At 44.4% G+C, this 18,376-nt stretch overlaps 1 protein-coding gene and 1 pseudogene across 2 annotated transcripts in view; one reads left to right on the top strand and one right to left on the bottom strand.

Moving 5' to 3' along the window:
• Positions 1-18,376, bottom strand: part of SMTNL2 (smoothelin like 2) — a 61,572-nt gene that overhangs the window by 37,690 nt on the left and 5,506 nt on the right. Inside the window, exons 3-4 of one of the 2 annotated variants that reach the window (XM_067716778.1) lie at positions 17,323-17,499; positions 16,596-16,937 (exon numbers count right to left, since the gene is read on the bottom strand). In XM_067716778.1, the coding sequence (XP_067572879.1) occupies positions 16,809-16,937; positions 17,323-17,499 (306 nt within the window). In that variant the 3' untranslated portion in view covers positions 16,596-16,808. Of the gene's footprint in view, positions 1-16,595; positions 16,938-17,322; positions 17,500-18,376 lie in introns of those variants that run through there. The other variant, XM_067716776.1, reaches the window with a different exon arrangement.
• LOC137212518 (proteasome maturation protein pseudogene) lies at positions 2,664-4,043 on the top strand (annotated as a pseudogene).

The following is an 18,376-nucleotide window of genomic DNA, read 5'->3' as shown; positions in this document are numbered from 1 at the left end:
GCATGCGGGATCTTTTAGTTGTGGCAGGTGGGATCTTTAGTTGTGGTATGTGAATTCTTAGTTGCGGCATGTGGGATCTAGTTCCCTGACCAGGGATTGAACCCAGGCCCCCTGCATTGGGAGTGCGGAGTCTTAGCCACTGGACCACCAGGGAAGTCCCCAGAACAAATATTTGAAGAAATCGTGGCTTAAAATTTTCCAAATTAGATGAAGACTATAAACCCATAGATCCAAGAATCTCAATGAAACCCAAGCAAAGAAACAAAGAAAACCACACCAAGGCACATCGCAATCAGATTGCTAATACCAATGATAAAAAGAGAATCTTAAAAGTTGCCGAAAAGATTCGACTTCTAACCAAGATGGAATAATGAGGATTGGATTTACCCTCTTACTGAAACAATCTAAGAACAGACAAAATATATGAAATAACAATTTTCAAGACACTTGATTTCAGGCAACAAAGGACAGTGATCTCTGAAAGATGGGGAAAAATTAGGTGAACTCTACAATTGCTCCAGTTCACGGATTTGGATGTACTATTGTAAGGTTTTTATGTTATACATGAGATGGTATAACATGACCGTAACCTATAAGCCTGAAGCCAACCAGTAACAGGAAGCTATAGCCAATAAACTAACAAAAGGGATAAAATGGAATCATAAGAAATATTTGATTGATCCAAAGAAGTCACAAAAGGACGATAAATGGGAACAAGTAAAGTGTGAAATAAGAAGAAAATAATATAACAAGCAGAATTTAAGTAGAAAACAGAACAACAATAAAGTCAGTTATGTCAGAAATGAATTCAAAAGCTGATTCTTTGAAATTATCTATAAAATGGGGTGCAGGTGAGGGAATATAGGCAGATTGATCAGGAAAAAGGAAAAGGAGGGAAGACACATTATCAGGAATGAAAAGAGGACATTTCTACAGATCCTACAGACATCAAAAGGATAATAAGGGAATATTATGAAATACTTCATGCCAATAAACTTGTATAAATTGTATACCTTCTTTGAAAGACACATGCTATCAAAGTTCACTCAAAAAGAATAGCTAACCTTTCCAAAAAAAAACAGAAACAAAAAACTCAAGGCACAAATGACTTCACAGATGAATTCTACCAAACAGTTAAGAAAGAAATACTAAAAATTGTGCAGACTCTTCCAGAAATCTGTAGAGAAGGAAATACTTCCCAACTCACTCTATGAGGCCAGCTCCTGGCCTGGTTTTTCCTGATACCAAAACCAGCTAAGAACATTACAACAAAACTACAGAACAATATCCCTTATGCACATAGATACAAAATCCTTAACAGGATTTTAGCAAATCAAATTCAGTAATACATAACAAAATAAGGCATCATGACCATAAGGGGTTTATCCCAGGAGTGCAAGCTTGGTTTAACATTTGAAAATTAATCAATATAATCCAAATTAACAGTGCAAATAAGAACTACAGCATTCTCTCAAAAGACGCAGAAAGAGCATTTGACAATATGCAACATCCACTAATGATTTAGGGGGAAAAAAACCACCTCAGCAAACTAGGAACAGAAAGGAACTTCCTCAGCCTTACAGAGGACAGTCAAGATAAGCCTATAACTAACATTATACTTTAATATAAAAGGCTGAATGCTTTTCCCCTAAGATTAGGGGAGAAAAAAATCAGGATATCTGATTTTTTTCCTCCCCCAATTTCAGATATCTGTCTCACCTCTTCTATTCAAAACTGTACTGGAAGTCTTAGCCAGTGCAATAAGGCAAGGGAAAGAAAAGGCATACAGATTGGATAAGAAGAAGTAAAAGTCTTTGTTCACAAAACATGATTGTCCAGGTAGAAAATCTTAAGCAATCTACCAAAATACTACTGTAACAACTAAATGAATTTAGCAAGGTCTCAGGATCAAAGGATCAAGGTTAATATACAAAACGCAACTGTATTTCTTTATATTAGTGAGACATTAGTGGGACATTGAATTTTTAAAATATCATTTACATAGTATTTACAATAGCAGACAATGCAATACCATACACAATAGAGGAAAACTCAAAACACTTAAGAATATATTTAACAAAATATATACCAAACATAGAAAATTACAAAATATTGCTGAGATAAATTAAAGAAGTTCTAAATAAACAGAGAGATATACCAAGTTGATGAATCATAAGACAGTATTATTGTTGATTCACCCCAAATGGATCTGTAGAGTATAACTATCCCAGTCAAAATTCCTGCATGTTTTCTTTCTTGAAAATTGATGAGATAATTCTAAAATTTAGCCAAAAAATGTTTTAAAAAGAAGAAATATATTAGAGGACTCAAACTACCCAATTTTGAGAGCTACCGTTATCAAGATAGCTCAGTATAAGGGTACAGAGACATCAATGGCACAGAATAGAAAGTCCATAGATAGGCTCACACACACAGAGTCAAGGCTGGGACATGGGACCTGGGACCCTTTACTGGAGTGCTTGCACTTGCAGCTGGACAAATCTCACCTCCTCTCCTGGAGCAACTGAATACAAAGAAACTATAAGGGACTAAAAATAAGTTCATGCATGTGCAGTTGGGGCAAATTATGAACAATCAGATACAAAGAGGCCACAAACCAACTGCCACTTCTGAGGTGCTGGGAGAAAAGCAGGGTACTACGCATGATCCCTGCATACAGCACCACAAAGGGGTTGGTGGACCACCTAAGCTACACCTCCTGCCCAACCCATGGACCCACCCCTATTGTTATCCAATTTAAGGAGCCAGCTCGCGGCTCCTCCAGGAGTAAGCAAGGGCACCTGTTGCTTGCTTTCGCTCCCTCCTGACGAAGCCTGAATTTCTCATCTGGCCTCTTTTCAATTTCTATTGATTAAAGAGTCCAAGGACCCGAGTCCGAGTCCGTAGCAAATTGATTTTCAACAAAGGCTGGAAAGTGTGAAAGGGATTGTCTTTGCTACAAATGGTGCTGGAATAACTGGATACCTATATGCAAAAATAAAATGAACCTTGATCTGTACCTCACACCATACCCCCATATTAATTCAAAATTAATCATAGACCTAATTATAAGAGCTAAGACTATAACACTTCTAGAAAAAAACATAGGACAAAAATCTTTGTGATCCTTTTTTTTTTTTTTGGTCGTGCTGCACGGCTTGCAGGATCCCAGTTCCCCAACCAGGGATTGAACCTGGGACACAGCAGTGAAAGCCCGGAATCCTAACCACCAGGCCACCCCCTTGGCAAGTACTACTTAGATAGGAAACAAAAGCAAAATGATAAATAGAACTTTATCAAAAATAAAAAATTCTGATCTTCAAAAGATATCATTAAGAAAAATGAAAAGGCAAGCCATATTTGCAAAATACATTTATCCAGTAAAGGACCTGTATCTAGAATGTACAAGGAATTCTTAAAACTCAATAAAAACAGCTTACTTTTTTTAATGGGCAAAAGATGTCAACAGACACTTCACCAAAGAAGATATATGAATGGAAAATAAGCAAATAAAATGATGTTCAGCATTATTAGACCCTAGGGAAATGCAAATTAAAACCACATGAAATGGAAGTGAGCAGCAGGGCCGGCTGACAGTAATGGTGCTGAGAGGCTGTGTGCAGGGCGACTTGGGCTTGGATCTCAGCTAAAGGACAGTATTCCAGTTACTGAACTTTCAGCAAGTGGACATTTTGAAAGCCATGATCTTCTGTGAAAAGGTTTTTTTCTTGTGTGAAAAATGAACGTTTTCCCAGTCATCCTCTTAAACTGTCAGAAATAAAATTTCCAGCTCAACCAAGACAAAATGAATTTTTCTACACTGAGAAACTCTGGGGTCTATTTGCTCCACTAAATTTACAAATGGAATTCAAAGCAATGCAGCATGTGCTGCATCTTCCATTTCTTCCAAGCTCAAACCTTTCACTGGATATTTGAGGAATAATGACGAGCCTATTGGATTTGAAGATATTTTTAATGACACATCACAAAGTGAACTAATGGGAGAACCACACTTGGTGGAATATAAACTCAATTTCCTGTAACGCAGTGTGCTATTCATGAAAACAGAGGGACTTCTTCTTGTTTATAGTCATCTATTTACTATAATTTGGTGTACACAACATTAAAAGTACTGACACATTAGAAAAAAAAACCCAACAAACCCACATACACATACCCTGGAGTGGCTAAAATTTTTTAAAACTGACGATACTAAGTGTTGTCAAGAATATAGAGCAACTGGAGCTTTCATCCATTGCTGGTGGGAATGCAAAATGGTGCAGTCACTCTGGAAAGTAATTTGGTAGTTTTTTTTTTTTTTTTTTAAATCAAGTTAACCATATACTTACCATATGAACCAGAAATCCCACTCTTAGATATTTACTTAAGAGGAATAAAAATATGTATTCACACAAAGACTTGTACACAAATGTTTATAGTAGCTATATTCGTAACGATAAAAATTTGGAAACAACTCCATCAGTGGGTGAATAAACAAATTGTAGTATATAGATACAATGAACACTACTCAGCAAAAAAAAAAAATCTAGTAATACATGCAACAATATGAATGTTTCTCAACATTAATGTTAAGAGAAAGAAACCAAATCTGAGTGATTATTTGTTGTATGATTCCATTTATAATCTGTAAATCCTCAAAACATGATTCCTTTGGTGAAGGCAAATATATAAGGATAGAAATCAGATTGGTGGTTGCTAAAGGCCAGAGGTGAGAGGTGAGGCAAAGGGCACAATGAATCTTTTTAGTCGAGGGAAATGTTCTTTATGCTGATTGTGGTGTTGGTCAACGGTGGTATATAGTTAAAATCGGTGAATTTTACTTTAAGTAAATTATACCTCAATTCATCCGATTTTTAAAATAGAATGCATGACAGACTTGCTGGCTACCACTGGTTTTTGTTTGTTTGTTTTTTAACATCTTTATTGGAGTATAATTGCTTTACAATGTTGTGTTAGTTCTACCACTGGTTTTGATAGCAAAGTGAAGACAGTTTGCTGCACTGGAAACTGGTTCCCCTAAAATCTGTAGGAAGGAAAGTATGTGTGACTGTTTCCCTTGGACCAGATGTGAGCCATTGGAGAGCGAAGACCTGCATAGAGCGATAATAAAACCTGTCCAAGGGCGCCACCAGGAGGGCAGCTGAGACTTAGCAGCAAGAAGCTGAAGCCTAGGCCTGCCCGTGGGCCTAGGAGAGGTCAGCTGCCAGTCCAGACCAAGGATGAGACCTATGGGTGACAGACCCAGGTAATGGTGTGGGCTAGAGGGTTGGGAAGAACTTACAAAAGAGCCCTGCTAGATGAACAGTCAGCTTTATACACATGCCAGACCCGGGGAGATTGTGTGGCAGGTCACACAGCACTAGTCAGAATAAGACCGCCCCTTTCCTCCTCCCTCTCCCTCCCTCATTTCAACTCCAGAGAAAGCAAAAGCAGCCTAGTGAGTGAGTGAGGAAGAGGATCTCAGGGTGTAAGAGCAATGGGGGAATGGAAACAGGCGTTTGTCAGACACGCACATTTCCCCTCCCCCCGCCACCACTTAGGCACACTTTTTCCAGCTGCATGCTGTCTACCCAAAACACATCGGGAAGGTGCAAGGGAGACATTTTTAACCTTAAACTTTTAATTTTTTTGACTTGTACTTTTTTTGCATTTTTTATTGTGGTAAAATATACACAACACAAAATTTACCATTTTAACCATTTTAAAATGTATAATTCAGTGGCAGCAAGTACACTTACATTGTTATGCATCCATCTCCAGAAGCTTTTCTTCATCCCCAACTGAAACTAAAAAACTAAAAATAGAACTACCATATGATCCAGCAATTCCACTTCTGGGTATTTACCAGAGGAAAACAAAAGCACTAATTCCGAAAGATACATGCACCCCTACATTCACTGCAGCATTACTTACAATAGCCAAGACATAGAAAAAACCCAAGTGCCCATCAACAGACAACTGGTTTAAGAAGATGTGGTATAAATATATACAATGGAATATTATTCAGCCATAACAAAGAATGAAATCTTGCCACTTGCGACAACATGGATGGACCTAGAGGGTATTACGCTAAGTGAAATAAGTCAGACAGAGAAAACAAATACTACATGATTCCACTTATATGTGGAATCTAAAAAAACAAAACAGACAAACAAAACAGAAACAGACTCATAAATACAGAGAATAAATGGGTGATTGCCAGAGAGGAGGAGAGTGGGGGAATGGACAAAATAGGTGAAGGGGTTTAAGAGGTACAACTTTCCAGCTATAAATAAATAATTCAGGGGTTTCCCTGGTAGCGCAGTGGTTAAGAATCTGCCTGCCAATGCAGGGGACACGGGTTCGAGCCTTGGTCCGGGAAGATCCCACATGCCGCGGAGCAACTAAGCCCGTGCGCCACAACTACTGAGCCTACGCTCTAGAGCCTGCGAGCCACAACTACTGAAGCCTGCGCGCCTAGAGCCTGTGCTCCGCAACAAGAGAAGCCACTGCAATGAGAAGCCCGCGCACCGCAACGAAAAGTAGCCCCCACTCGCCGCAACTAGAGAAAGCCCGCGTGCAGCAACGAAGACCCAACGCAGCCAAATAAATAAATAAATAATTCACTGGGATGTAATGCACAGCATAGGGAATATAGTCAATAATATTGTAACAACTCTGTATGTTGACATATGGTAGCCAGACTTATGGTGATCATTTCATAAAACATAAAAATATTGAATCACTATGTTGTACACCTGAAACAAATATTGTATGTAAATTATAATTCCATTTAAAAAATAAAGATATACAGTCCAGGGCTAATACAACAGGCTGAAAAGTCCTCAAAGCACAGGCTCCTTACCATACCATCCTAGTGTAGCTCCACCATCCCCATGGTCTAGGTCTAGAGTCTGGGTCCAGGCAGGAAGAAAGAGGAAAGGCAAAGGCTTTTGGAAAGATGGGGGAAATTGTCACTCAATCATTTTCTGTGTTCTGTGGTTCAGAAGAGTGTCCTGGTTGACAAAACCTGTTCTAAAAGACCAAGAAGCCAGAAGCATGGCAATGTCTCTCGGAAGGGCCAAACTGGTCCATGATCCTCATCTCCAAATACTGAAGTCACTCACACAAATGAAAAGACCTGAGATCAATTATCTAACTGGCTGAGCTTAGGCCACATGTGTGCTTTGTCAAACACAATCTTATGGGATAATTGTGGTTAAGCAAAAATTGGAGGGAGAGCTCCTTTGCCCAAAGCAGGATGTCTGAGAACACAGCTTCACCAACAGTTTCTCTCTGTAGCGTTCCCCAGGGGAGCCCAGGGAGCACAGTTTGAAAACAACTTATCCATCGTCCTCATTGTACAGATGGGAAAACTGAGGCCTGGGAAGAGGCAGGGGTGTGCACCAGGTGATCTGGGGCAGAGGTGGCAATGGATCACAGGCTCCAACTGTGATCGGAGTGATTTCCCATCCAGCAAAAGAGCTTTACAATTTGTAACGCGTTTTCACTGACAGGATCTCAAATGATGAAATGAGGGCACAGAAGCAGGAACTGACTCGCCAGAGGGCACGTGGCTAATGAGTGACCGAGGCTTACTTGGACCTCGGGCTTCCAGATCCTGAAATCAGGATCTGTGGCCTAAAAGTATTTTTTACTTCAAAATTCATCTATAAATTTTTGCAAGCCTTTAAAAAATGTAAAAATTAGGAAGAATCTCACCTACTCCCTTGCAGCGGGAGGATTCGCTAACTGTAGCTGGGTTGTCACATTCTCCATAGAGAAGCTACTATAGACCTCGATGGCCCCTGCACAGGGAAACCCACTGAATCTTCGGCCAGTCAGCACAGGTATACTCATATCTATTGCACATCATTGGTGTGTGTGTGTTGGGTGGGGTACGGTTATTTGTTCAGTAACATCAAATACTTGCTGGGCTCCAATTTACAGTGTCAGGGACTGTGTTAGGCACTGAGATTAGAGATGAATTAGACAGAGCTTCCTGTCCTCGTGGAGCTCAATCCAGAGGCAGACGGTACAGTTAAACCACAAAGTCATTTTAGATAGTGGCAAGTGTGGTGATGGAAATACGATGATGAGATACCAGTGACAGGACGGGCTGCCACTTTAGATTGAGTGATGGGAGAAGGCCTTTCGGATGAGCTGAGATAAAGGTGAACAACAAGAAGGTGTCAGTCATGTGAGTATCTGGGGAAAACAATCTCATCTGGCCTTTTTAGTGAACAGAGAAAAGGCCAATGTGGCTGGAGAAAAGGGGAAGGTGGTACAAGAAGAGCCCAGGGAGGTGGACTGGGGTCACATCATGTAAGACCCTGTAGACCACGGTCAAGTTCAAGTTCTGGAGAAAGGCAGGTAATTAGGCACGGGCGACCTAGGTGGGGCTTCCCAGGAGGCAGCTGAAGAGCGGTCCAGGTCCATTCATTGAAATGCTCCCGCGAGTGGCCGGCGCGGCCCGAAGCTTTGGCTTTAGCCAATCAGAGCTTGGGGGCGGGGCCAGAGCCAGCAGCTAGTCGGCAACCCCCGCGGCCTACCTGTTCCTCGTCGCTTCTAACTCTCACCTCCTCAAATGAAACTAGTTGTTCTCCGGTTTCCTCGACCACCACGAAAGGAAACCCTGGTCTTCAGCGTCCGGGCCCCTGAAGGAAGCAGGCGGACGCTGGCTCCCACCCTCCGGGATCGCTTTCCCCGGTGTCTGGTCTTGTCTGCGGTGGGGGGTCGAGGCGGCGGCCGGGGGCGTAGCAGGGAGTTTGATGAGCCCCAGAGCCAGAGGGGCCGCAGAAACCCGAGGTGGGAGGCCACGGGACAGCCCTGTGGCCTGACCCTCGCAGGAGAGACCTGCAGCTTGCTTTTTTCGCTTAGTACGTCTTGAAGGGTGTCCACGTGGAGACATGAAGACCCACCTCCGTCTTTAAATTGCTGCATGATGCAGAATTACCAGTGCTTATGTCACCCACTCCCAAGCTAATGGACTCTTTAGTTGATTTTACTTTTCTGCTATAACTAATGGTCCTTCAGGAAACATCTTTGTCATTCTTCTTGTACCTGTATTTCTCTAAAGTTGTCTAATTCCTCAGTCACAGGCAGGCCATCAGTTACATAGGTGAGTGACGAAGTTAGGCTGTGACTTAGAAGGTTTCCCTTGGGGAGGAGGGGAAGGGGGTTGGATAAATTCCCTAGGAATGGTTGTGGCCGACAAAGCACAAAGGCCTTGGGGTTAGACATGCTTTTGCTTCCAGTTTTGATAGTCACTTATTGAAGACTGGTAGGCGAGACCCCCAGCCCCCTGGGGCCTTATTTTCCTCATCTGTGAAGAGGGGACACTGGGGTGGTGGTGGGAGGGGCTGGTAGAGTGATTTGTAAGGTCTGTTGCACTGAGAAGGCCTTATATTACCAGCCTGTGGTCTAAAAGTACATGAGAGAGTTGACTAAAATGATTGCACAGTTGTATCGGTGCCATAATGTGTGTTCTTATTGGTGGCTTAGAAAAGAAAGAAGACATTTGCCTTATTACTCAGTAAGGTGGGCAAAACAAAACATTTTACTTTGGAGTTCGGGCAGAGAGCCTTCTCCCGTGGGGCCCTCCATCCAGGTCCTCGTGCCTTCGGCCAGCAGGTAACCTGAGGGCCAGGGACAGGCTGCCCACTGGCTGGGCCCAGACCTCTCCCCTGCCCCCATCTCCTAGCCAGACCCTGCTGACTGCCTGATCTCTCGGCCCAAAGCTGGGGGCTCAGGTGAAGCCCCCGCCCAGCCACGGCACTTCTGGGAGTTGGGTGGGGCAGGGCGAGAACAGTGGCCACTCGAACCCCACGGGGGCTGTCAGAACTCTGAGGGCCCGAGAAGGTGGGTCTACCTGGACAACAGCTTGGCCACCCTCAGGCCTTGGAGCTGTGTAGGTCCTGGACCTGGGGTGACCACTCTGTCCCAACTGGACGAGACCTCCCCTCGTCCGGACACCTTAATGGGCCTGTCAGGTGAGTGGAGCCCTGGTCGACAACGGGTGCCTCACCTGGACCAGACAACATCTGACAAAGGCCTTAATGGGTGAGCAGAGCCCCGGGTGAGGAGGGGCTGAAGGGCAGTGGTTGTCATTTCTACCAGACCTTGATCTCAGGAGATAGAAATGGTAGAATAACAGACCATATTTGGCCAATAGGAAGTGCGCACCACCTTTTGGTTAGAGTTACTGGCTGTTTATAGAAGGCCTGTCTATATAATACGAAAAAGCTACTCGCAACTCACCACCCTCCACCCGCACCACTTTTCAAAAGAAAACTTGCCCCATCTAGGCCTTCTAGATGTAAAGAGGTTGCCCACGGATAACAGTTAGAAAATCGCACACCTTGTAAATGCCCATTTGTTTTTTTTAAAAAGTCATAGGAAAGAAATGTCTTCTGGAAATGACATTTTGAAATGGAACAGTTAAATCACCTCTAGAGGTGACCTCTAGAGGTGACATCGGGGTGATCCAGGTCCACGTACGTCCCACACATATGTGGGTTAGAGGACATGGAGTGGCAGACCTTGAGGAGGAAGGAAAGAAGCTTCTGTGCCAGACTGGTCACACTTGGGAGACATTTCCATGTCATAACCATTGTTCTGTGTGTGCAATTTATTCCTCACTGCTGTATAAATAGTTGACAATGCTAAGTACTTTTCTGAAGTATCTAGTGGATGTTCTGAAGCGCCTGAAATATGTTAAAAGTAGAGGTAGTAAAAAGACATTTTGAAAGTATCTTTTTGTTAAGATTCATATGAAATATTGTTATTTTAGGGGGGAAGGGATTGGCCAAACCACCTTTCTGAACAGTAAGCACTGTGGCTGTGCGCTGGCTCAAGAGGGAGGGATGTGTGTGGATGTGTTCATATTTACATGTTGAGGCTGACCACTGATGTGTGTGTATCTCTTTCGGCTGTACTATAGAGATACATTGCTGAGTAATTCAATGGAAACATATCTCCTTGCTAATATTTTAATAGTATACATTGGATAATGAATTCTCTCAGAAGCATTATACTTTGTGTACTCTGTTGCTTTATCTCTCATTTTTTTTTTTGAGGGGGGAGGGTCGCCAAGCCACGTGGCACGCAGAGATCTTAGTTCCCCACCTAGGGATTGAACCTGTGCCCCCCGCAGGAGAAGCATGGACTCTTAACCACTGGACCACCAGGGAAGTCCCTATATCTCATTTTTAATTGAACATGAAGGGACTGCAGTATTTTAATCATAACTGACAATATCTTTAGCTAGAGGCCTGTTGCCAATTTTGTCTTTTATGAAATGTTTGTCGCCAAGAAAGGCAGGATTACATTTTTTTCTTCTTGATTGAGTTGGTATAGTGTATTCTTGGTTATCAAAATACTCATATATTGAATAGCTTTGGGTCTTTGAAACAGTGATTATTCATGATGTATGAAAAAGCATGATACATAACTATACAATCTTAATTACATAAAAATGGATGTTTAGTTGTGTAGGTACATACATGGGACCTAGAAGGACACGTCAAACTGTAAACTGTGATTATGGGTGACTATTTTTGCTTCTTGTGTTTTTCAGTTTCCTATTACGCACATTAACTTTTAAGAAATATTTTTAAAATCTGTAAACATTTTACTTTGAAACAATTATTTAGGGACTTCCCTGGTGGTGCAGGGGACTCCATGCTCCCAATGCAGGGGGCCGGGGTTCGATCCCTGGTCAGGGAACTAGATCCCACATGCATGCCACAACTAAGAGTTTGCATACCACAACCAAGGAGCTGGCAAGCCGCAACTAAGGAGCTTGCCTGCCGCAACTAAGACCCGGTGCAACCAAATAAATAAATATTTTAAAAAGCAATTATTTACTGTAAACGAAGGTGGACTCACACCCCGACAAGATCTTATTTTAAATCATTCAATGGTGAGTGCCTCTGCTGTGCCTGGCACAGTTCTACGCACGCAGGATACACAATGAACAAAGCAAAAATGTATGCTCTCAAGGGGCTTACACACCACCTGAGCATTTGAGATTTTCTGTGTGGCTGTCTAGACTGTTTTTTAAAATCTGTACTTTTGCAAATGTAGAGGAATAGGAATCAGATTAATTTTCTAAACACCACCCAGGGAAGGCAGGCAATCTCTGTGTGTGATATATCTCTGTGTGTGATATTCATCCAGTGAACTAATACAATTCTGTGGCCTCCAACTGCAAATCCAATTTTCTGTAGGTCCCCTCTCTGGAATAGCTGTTTGGGTCACTTGTATAAAGGGGTAAGTAACCATCAAAGAAGCGGACTATTTTGTGTTAATAAAAGATTGTTTCTATCAAGTTACCGCTGGTGACGTTTTTTTCTGAAACAATGACATCATCCTAAAAACATCATAACGATGAATTCATATTGTTCTGTTTTACTCAAATACTTGGTTCTTAAGAGATCTGTTGGACCCGGCAGCATTTCTAACCTAAACACAGTAAAACAAAAGTTTTCATTGATCCTCTCCTCCACACGCTCCTGTGCTAAATGGAATTACAGTATGATTGACTCCAAATCTTTTTGCTGTGGGAGGCGATACGTGGTAAGTAAGAGAATGGCTTTGGAGGTGGGTTGGGTTTGAGGCTCACTTCCAAAGCTTCCTAAGCGTGTGACCTTGGGCAGGTTCATCTTGCTAAGCCTTAGTTTTCTTCTCTCTTTAAAAGAGGGATATAACAGTCTCTACCTTCAAGAGCTGTAGTGAGGACTAAATGAAACTGTGAATTAATACCTATCACATAGTAAACACTCAACCAGTGATCACGTTAATTATCTGTCTGGCATGGGCTGAGTAGGGACAGGGAGGGGAACTGGGTTCTTCCCGTTTTATCCTTAGGGTTGGGAGAAAGAGTTCTGGGTTCTGAATCAGAAAACCATAGTATTGGTTCTGCCACGAAATGGCTGTATGACTTTGGGCAAGTGACCTTCCTTTGCTGAGTCTGTTTCCTCATTTATTAAACAAGATAAAAGCCAACATTTGTTGAACGTCCAAGGGATAGGCTTATGTGTGGTATTACATGTATTAAATCATTGATCCCTCACAGCAGACCCGGGTGGGAGGCGCTATTATTTTTCCATGCACAAACAGAGCTGTTAACACTCGGGGGGACAGGGAATACTTGCCAAAGGGCACACAACAAGTGAGGGGCAGCTCAGAACTCAAACCCAGGCAGCCTGGCTTGGAAGCCCAGGCTGAGGAATGTGGCCATTCACACCAGGTTCAGTGTCACACACCCCATCCCAGCATTATTAGTCTTTCAAGGACCTTAGTGATACACTGTTCAGCTTTTCCCATTTGACAGACAGCAGAAACTAAGATCTGAGCAGGATAAAGAACTTATGCAGGGTCACACAAATTAGTGGCCTAAGTGGACCAGGAACCCAAGTCTCAGAACCCTTCCAGCCCAGAGAGTCAGAGGTCCGCCCCTGAGAGTCTTTTCAAAAACGAAAAACTGCACTTTCATTGGGGTAACTGTTTACACCTTAGTCTGATCACAGCCCTACTTTCCTCCTATTTTCGTAAATTCTGAGGAGCTGACCCCAGTCACTTGGTGGCCGGGGCTTCATCAGCCCCGCCAACAGCTGAGAGGAGGCACTGGGGAGTCAGAATGTGCTTCCTGCTCGTCCATACAAGACAGGACGTGCCAGTTTCTTCTGCGCGTTTCTGCAAAGAACCGCATGCTCTCTGTGGACCCTCAGCAGGGGGAGGCGTGTGGGAGCAGCCCTCCGGCCTCTTGCCCTGCACTGGAGGACAGGCGTGGATAAGCTGTCACCCAGCCAGGCCACAGGTCTGTGTCTCCACCTACCACGGCGCCTCTGAACGCGGTAAATTAAAAAGCGGATACCTGTTAAAAATCCGTGGGTTCGGAAACCTCGTGTGCTCTGCACGTTCCCACTAGGACTCTCCCGGGCTTGTTGCTGTTTCGATTCCTCGGGGAACAGGAAGGTCTGTGCGGTAGCTCTCTGTGTGGTCAGGGGAATCTTTGAGGGTCCTTGAGACATGTTTTCAAGAGATCCACTAATAGCAAGACGTTACGTGCCTTTTTCACTTTAATTCTCTCTGGAGTTTTGCGGAGGCTCCCCGCACAGCGTCTGACGTTACGACAGACCACAGAAACCCGGATGAGAACACAGCTGTCTGCTATTCAGCGGGATGTGCAAGAGATTTGCAAAACTGGAAAACAAATCCACTCTTTTATGGAAAACATGTTCATAAAAAATGTTACTTCTGTTAACATGTTTTCCATAAAAGAGTGCTCTATGCTTAGATCCTGTGTTTGGGGACGAAAGGAAACTAACCAGAACTGGTCCACAGCATGAATAAATCATTACACCAATCAATCAATCAGTCAGTCTCGCAGGTGGTCTGCACTCCAGCTGAGCCTTCCCTCTCCCCTAAAGCAAGCTGCCTCACCTCTGGTCCACAGGCACTAGATGGCTCCCAAGGGCCCTTCTGGTTTCAGCAACTAAGACCTGGGAGCTCTCATTAGATTATAACCAAGCAGGACCCTATGGGGCCTTTCTGGGACAGATACCCCTTAGCCTCTGCCACCTCTTGTCTGTAGAAAAACTTTAGCCAAAGAATAAATTTAATCAGACAAGAAAATGCAGAAAGAAATGCAAACAGTCAAAGAAGACAAAATAATCATAGTTTAACCATTAAGGAAAGTCAAGGCATATAGTTCCTCCTCAAGGGCTACAGATAATATTCTGAGCCATATCCTTTGAGCTGTTTTACAGATACTGAAACCTCCACCAGGTGGAAGAAGTAACCTACATGATGACCAGACTGTGGCCATGACATGAGCTGCTCCATCTTGCACAATTCCAAGAACTGGCCTCAAGGAAATGGGAACAAAGAGACCCTGGAACTGAAGATTAACTGTACTTAAAACAATCAAGATGAGGCTGATCAGACCTCTGCATGACCAATTTCAAGGTGACTGTTGGAGCTGACTGTGCTGTTCTGCACGTAGCCCCCCACCCACCTGTGCACCCCTAAAACTCCCCTTTAAAAGCTCTTGCCCCTGATCAACAGTAGGGAGTTGGTTCTTTGGGACATGAGTCCACCTTCTCCCCAGGATTGCTGGCTTCCTCAACAAAGCTATCTTTCCTTTTACCCAACACTTGTCTCTCAGTATTGGATTCTTGAGTGACAAGCAGCAGAACCCAAGTTTGGTAACAAGATAGGGACTCCACACCACTTGCCAGTGTTGATCTTTTCTGAATGTTCATGAAACAGGAACCATAGGCACCCAACAGCATTGCGGGGACATTCAGATATGACAGTGAATGTGGAAATCCTGTGAAAATTGAAAAGCACTGGATAAATATGAACTTGAACAAAGACCTGAAAAGCTAAGCATAAATATGGACACAACACACAAAAGATAAGATAAAATCGCAAGTGAAACACTTGTCAAAATGTTCTGAGATATATTTATTTTTATCTATTGGAAACCCCCCCTATAAGCAACTATATGCACAAAAATCTCAAAAGACCAAAAGCAATCTATGTCAATGGCATGGGCTCAGGAATTTACCCTTATTCCCTGTTTAAAACCCATCAGATTTCCCTGTGACTATAAAAATAACACATGGTCTTTGTAGAAAATTTGAGAGATAGGGGAAATCATGAAAAGGGAAATAAAAATCACCCATAATCCCACCACCCAGAGATAACTATTAAGATTTTTGGTATATCTCTTCTATGCTTAAAAAAAACCCTGTAGGGCTTCCCTGGTGGCGCAGTGGTTGAGAGTCCGCCTGCAGATGCAGGGGACGCGGGTTCGTGCCCTGGTCCGGGAAGATCCCACATGCCGCGGAGCGGCTGGGCCCGTGAGCCACGGCCGCTGGGCCTGCGCGTTCGGAGACTGTGCTCCGCAATGGGAGAGGCCACAACAGTGGGAGGCCCGCGTACTGCAAAAAACCCCACAGAACTGTGTTTGTGTTTTTACATGATCGGTATCACGCTAAACACAGTTTCACTTAACATCACATTAGGAATAGTTCTCCAGGACATTACAGATTCTTTGTGAATATGAGTGTAAAGGCCACTTCTGGTTCAGCCCCACATGAGAACTGAACGTTTGTAGCAGGCTGGGCGCCATGCTGCCTGGATGGGGAATAAAGGAGACCCCAGAAAAGCAGATGTGGGAGACCCAAGTCCACAACACTGATAAATTAGGGGCTGATCTCCTGTGGGAGGGAGTTCCCGCTCTGAGCAGGCTCCTTCTAAACAAGGGAATTTCCCTGCTTCACTCTAGGATGTGCTGGTGAATTTCTTTCATCTGAGATCAGGCCTGGCCAGCGTCAGTGGCAGAAGGCTCTCATGTGAAGGTCAGCCGGGATAGAAAGTGTTTCTGAACTGACGCTGACAGTCAGTGGAAAATGCAGCTCCATTTGCTCTCCGGCTACTTACACCTTTTCCGGAGGGAGATTAGCAAGAGTCAGGGTCCCCGAGTAAGACACTGCTCCAAGCGGCTTTGGGCTTTCAGTTCTGTGGCTGAGTGAGGGTCAAAAAGCAAAACCAAATGACAAAAAAGAGAAATCACACCCAGATAGTTGGTAAATATAGCACTTTAAAGTCACCTGGGGTCTTCACATGACCAGAAGTCCCAGCCGTTGCTGGGGTGTCATGTTGGTGTGAAACTAGCAAAGAGGAGAGAGAGGAGAAAGAGGGCTGGGGGTAAGGGATGCCCGAAGTGTCATTCTGTGAGGCTCGGATTGTCAAGGTCAAAGTGCTCTTGGCTTTCTTCCTCTGGAGAGCGCTCCTTACGTCATGCAGTAAGCGACGGAAAAATAGTTAAACTCTGAATCGATCAGCATTCTGTACTTCCTGTAAATATGCCGCAGTGTCCTGTCCTCTTCAGGCGTCTCATATCTGTTTGTATAAATTCTCACCTGTGCCGATAGACAAACACCCCCGCGTGTGCGCGCGCACACACACACACACACACACACACACGCGCGCGCGCACACACACACACACACACACACACAGTGGCTACATCACCCAGACCCCAAAGACAGTCTGAATGATGTACACGTACAATTGTTGGCAGAACCAGGAAAAGCCCAAGCCCAGCTAAGGATGAAACCTCCAGATTCCCTTCCGTGAAATTGTTAACTTCCAATGGACGGACTTGTGAGACATCCAGCCCCCATGCCCTGCCTCGCTCCTGACCTTCATCCCAGAGCAGGAACGCTGGGGCTGGACGCCTGCCCGCCCAGGGGCCTGGATGCCCTTGCCCGATCCCCGTGGAACCCACCCCGGGCGGGCTCTTACCTTGAGTGTGCGCAGGGCACACCGCCCTTCTTCCTGACTCTTCAGGATCTGCTCCACAAAGTTAACATCAAGGAAAGCCCAGATGTTGAAGTAAAACAGCTCCCTGCAGGATAAGATGAGGAGGTGCAGCTCCTCGTCCAGAGACTCATGGTTGTTGTTGAACTCAAAACTTAGTTTCTGGAAAAGCACCAAAGGGGAAGACGGATGTGGACAGAGATGCTGGGACTGGTTGGATCATTCCATAACACTTTCATGACCCGGCTTTGGCCTGGTAGCCCATGGTGGTTCAAGTGCTTTAGATAAGGGGCACTGGACAAGCAGTGGTCGGAAGAAGGGATTTGGGAATGAAAGTGATCTCATCCAAATTTATGAGACTTGGAGTTTCAAGGCAATGTATCTGGAGTCTGGAGACCAAAGTGGTGGTCCTGGCCCTGCGATGGACTAACCAGGTGGCCATGGGCAGCACCGAATGGCTATGATGTCAGCCTGCCCACTGCAGGGCTGTGTGAGCATCAATGAGCTCTTAGCACTTTGTCATCCCTCACTGTTCGTAGTGGTACTTATACGCTTGAGTATCAACCCTCACAGCTGAGAGGTCTTCGGCGCGGGGACAAAATGATCCTGATTTTATAGATGGGGAGCTGCCCACACCTCTGAGCTCTTCTGTAACTTGGGTCAAATTTGGCTTTTTGCCTGGTGTGGAGTCACACTGGGGCCTGTGTGCTGCTGTGACTGGGTGGAGAAGCAGAAGCTGCTGACCTGCTTCTCACCTGTAGAGGCACCTGCGCGCTCAGGCCTCACAGCTCTGAGCCAGGGATATAGGCGCTCTCCTTGGTTGACAGACAATCAGGAATTGGTTCCACGTCTAGGAAGTGAGCAGTAGCTTTTGTCCTCTGCTGCGGTCTTGGGGACCGGGTGAGGCTTAGTTTGGTGACGTTTCCCAGAACCTCAATTTGACCTTGAGTGAGTGTGTGCAAGCCCAGGTAAGAGCAGGGAGCAGGAACCTGAGGGGCAGCCGCTCCTCACAAGCCTCCCAGCCCTCAGCTCATACCTA

Source organism: Pseudorca crassidens, chromosome 19 (genome assembly GCF_039906515.1).
Source record: "Pseudorca crassidens isolate mPseCra1 chromosome 19, mPseCra1.hap1, whole genome shotgun sequence".
In the NCBI taxonomy this organism is placed as follows: Eukaryota; Metazoa; Chordata; class Mammalia; order Artiodactyla; family Delphinidae; genus Pseudorca; species Pseudorca crassidens.
Note: the sequence above shows the minus strand (reverse complement) of the source record. Positions and strands in the feature narration are given on the sequence as shown.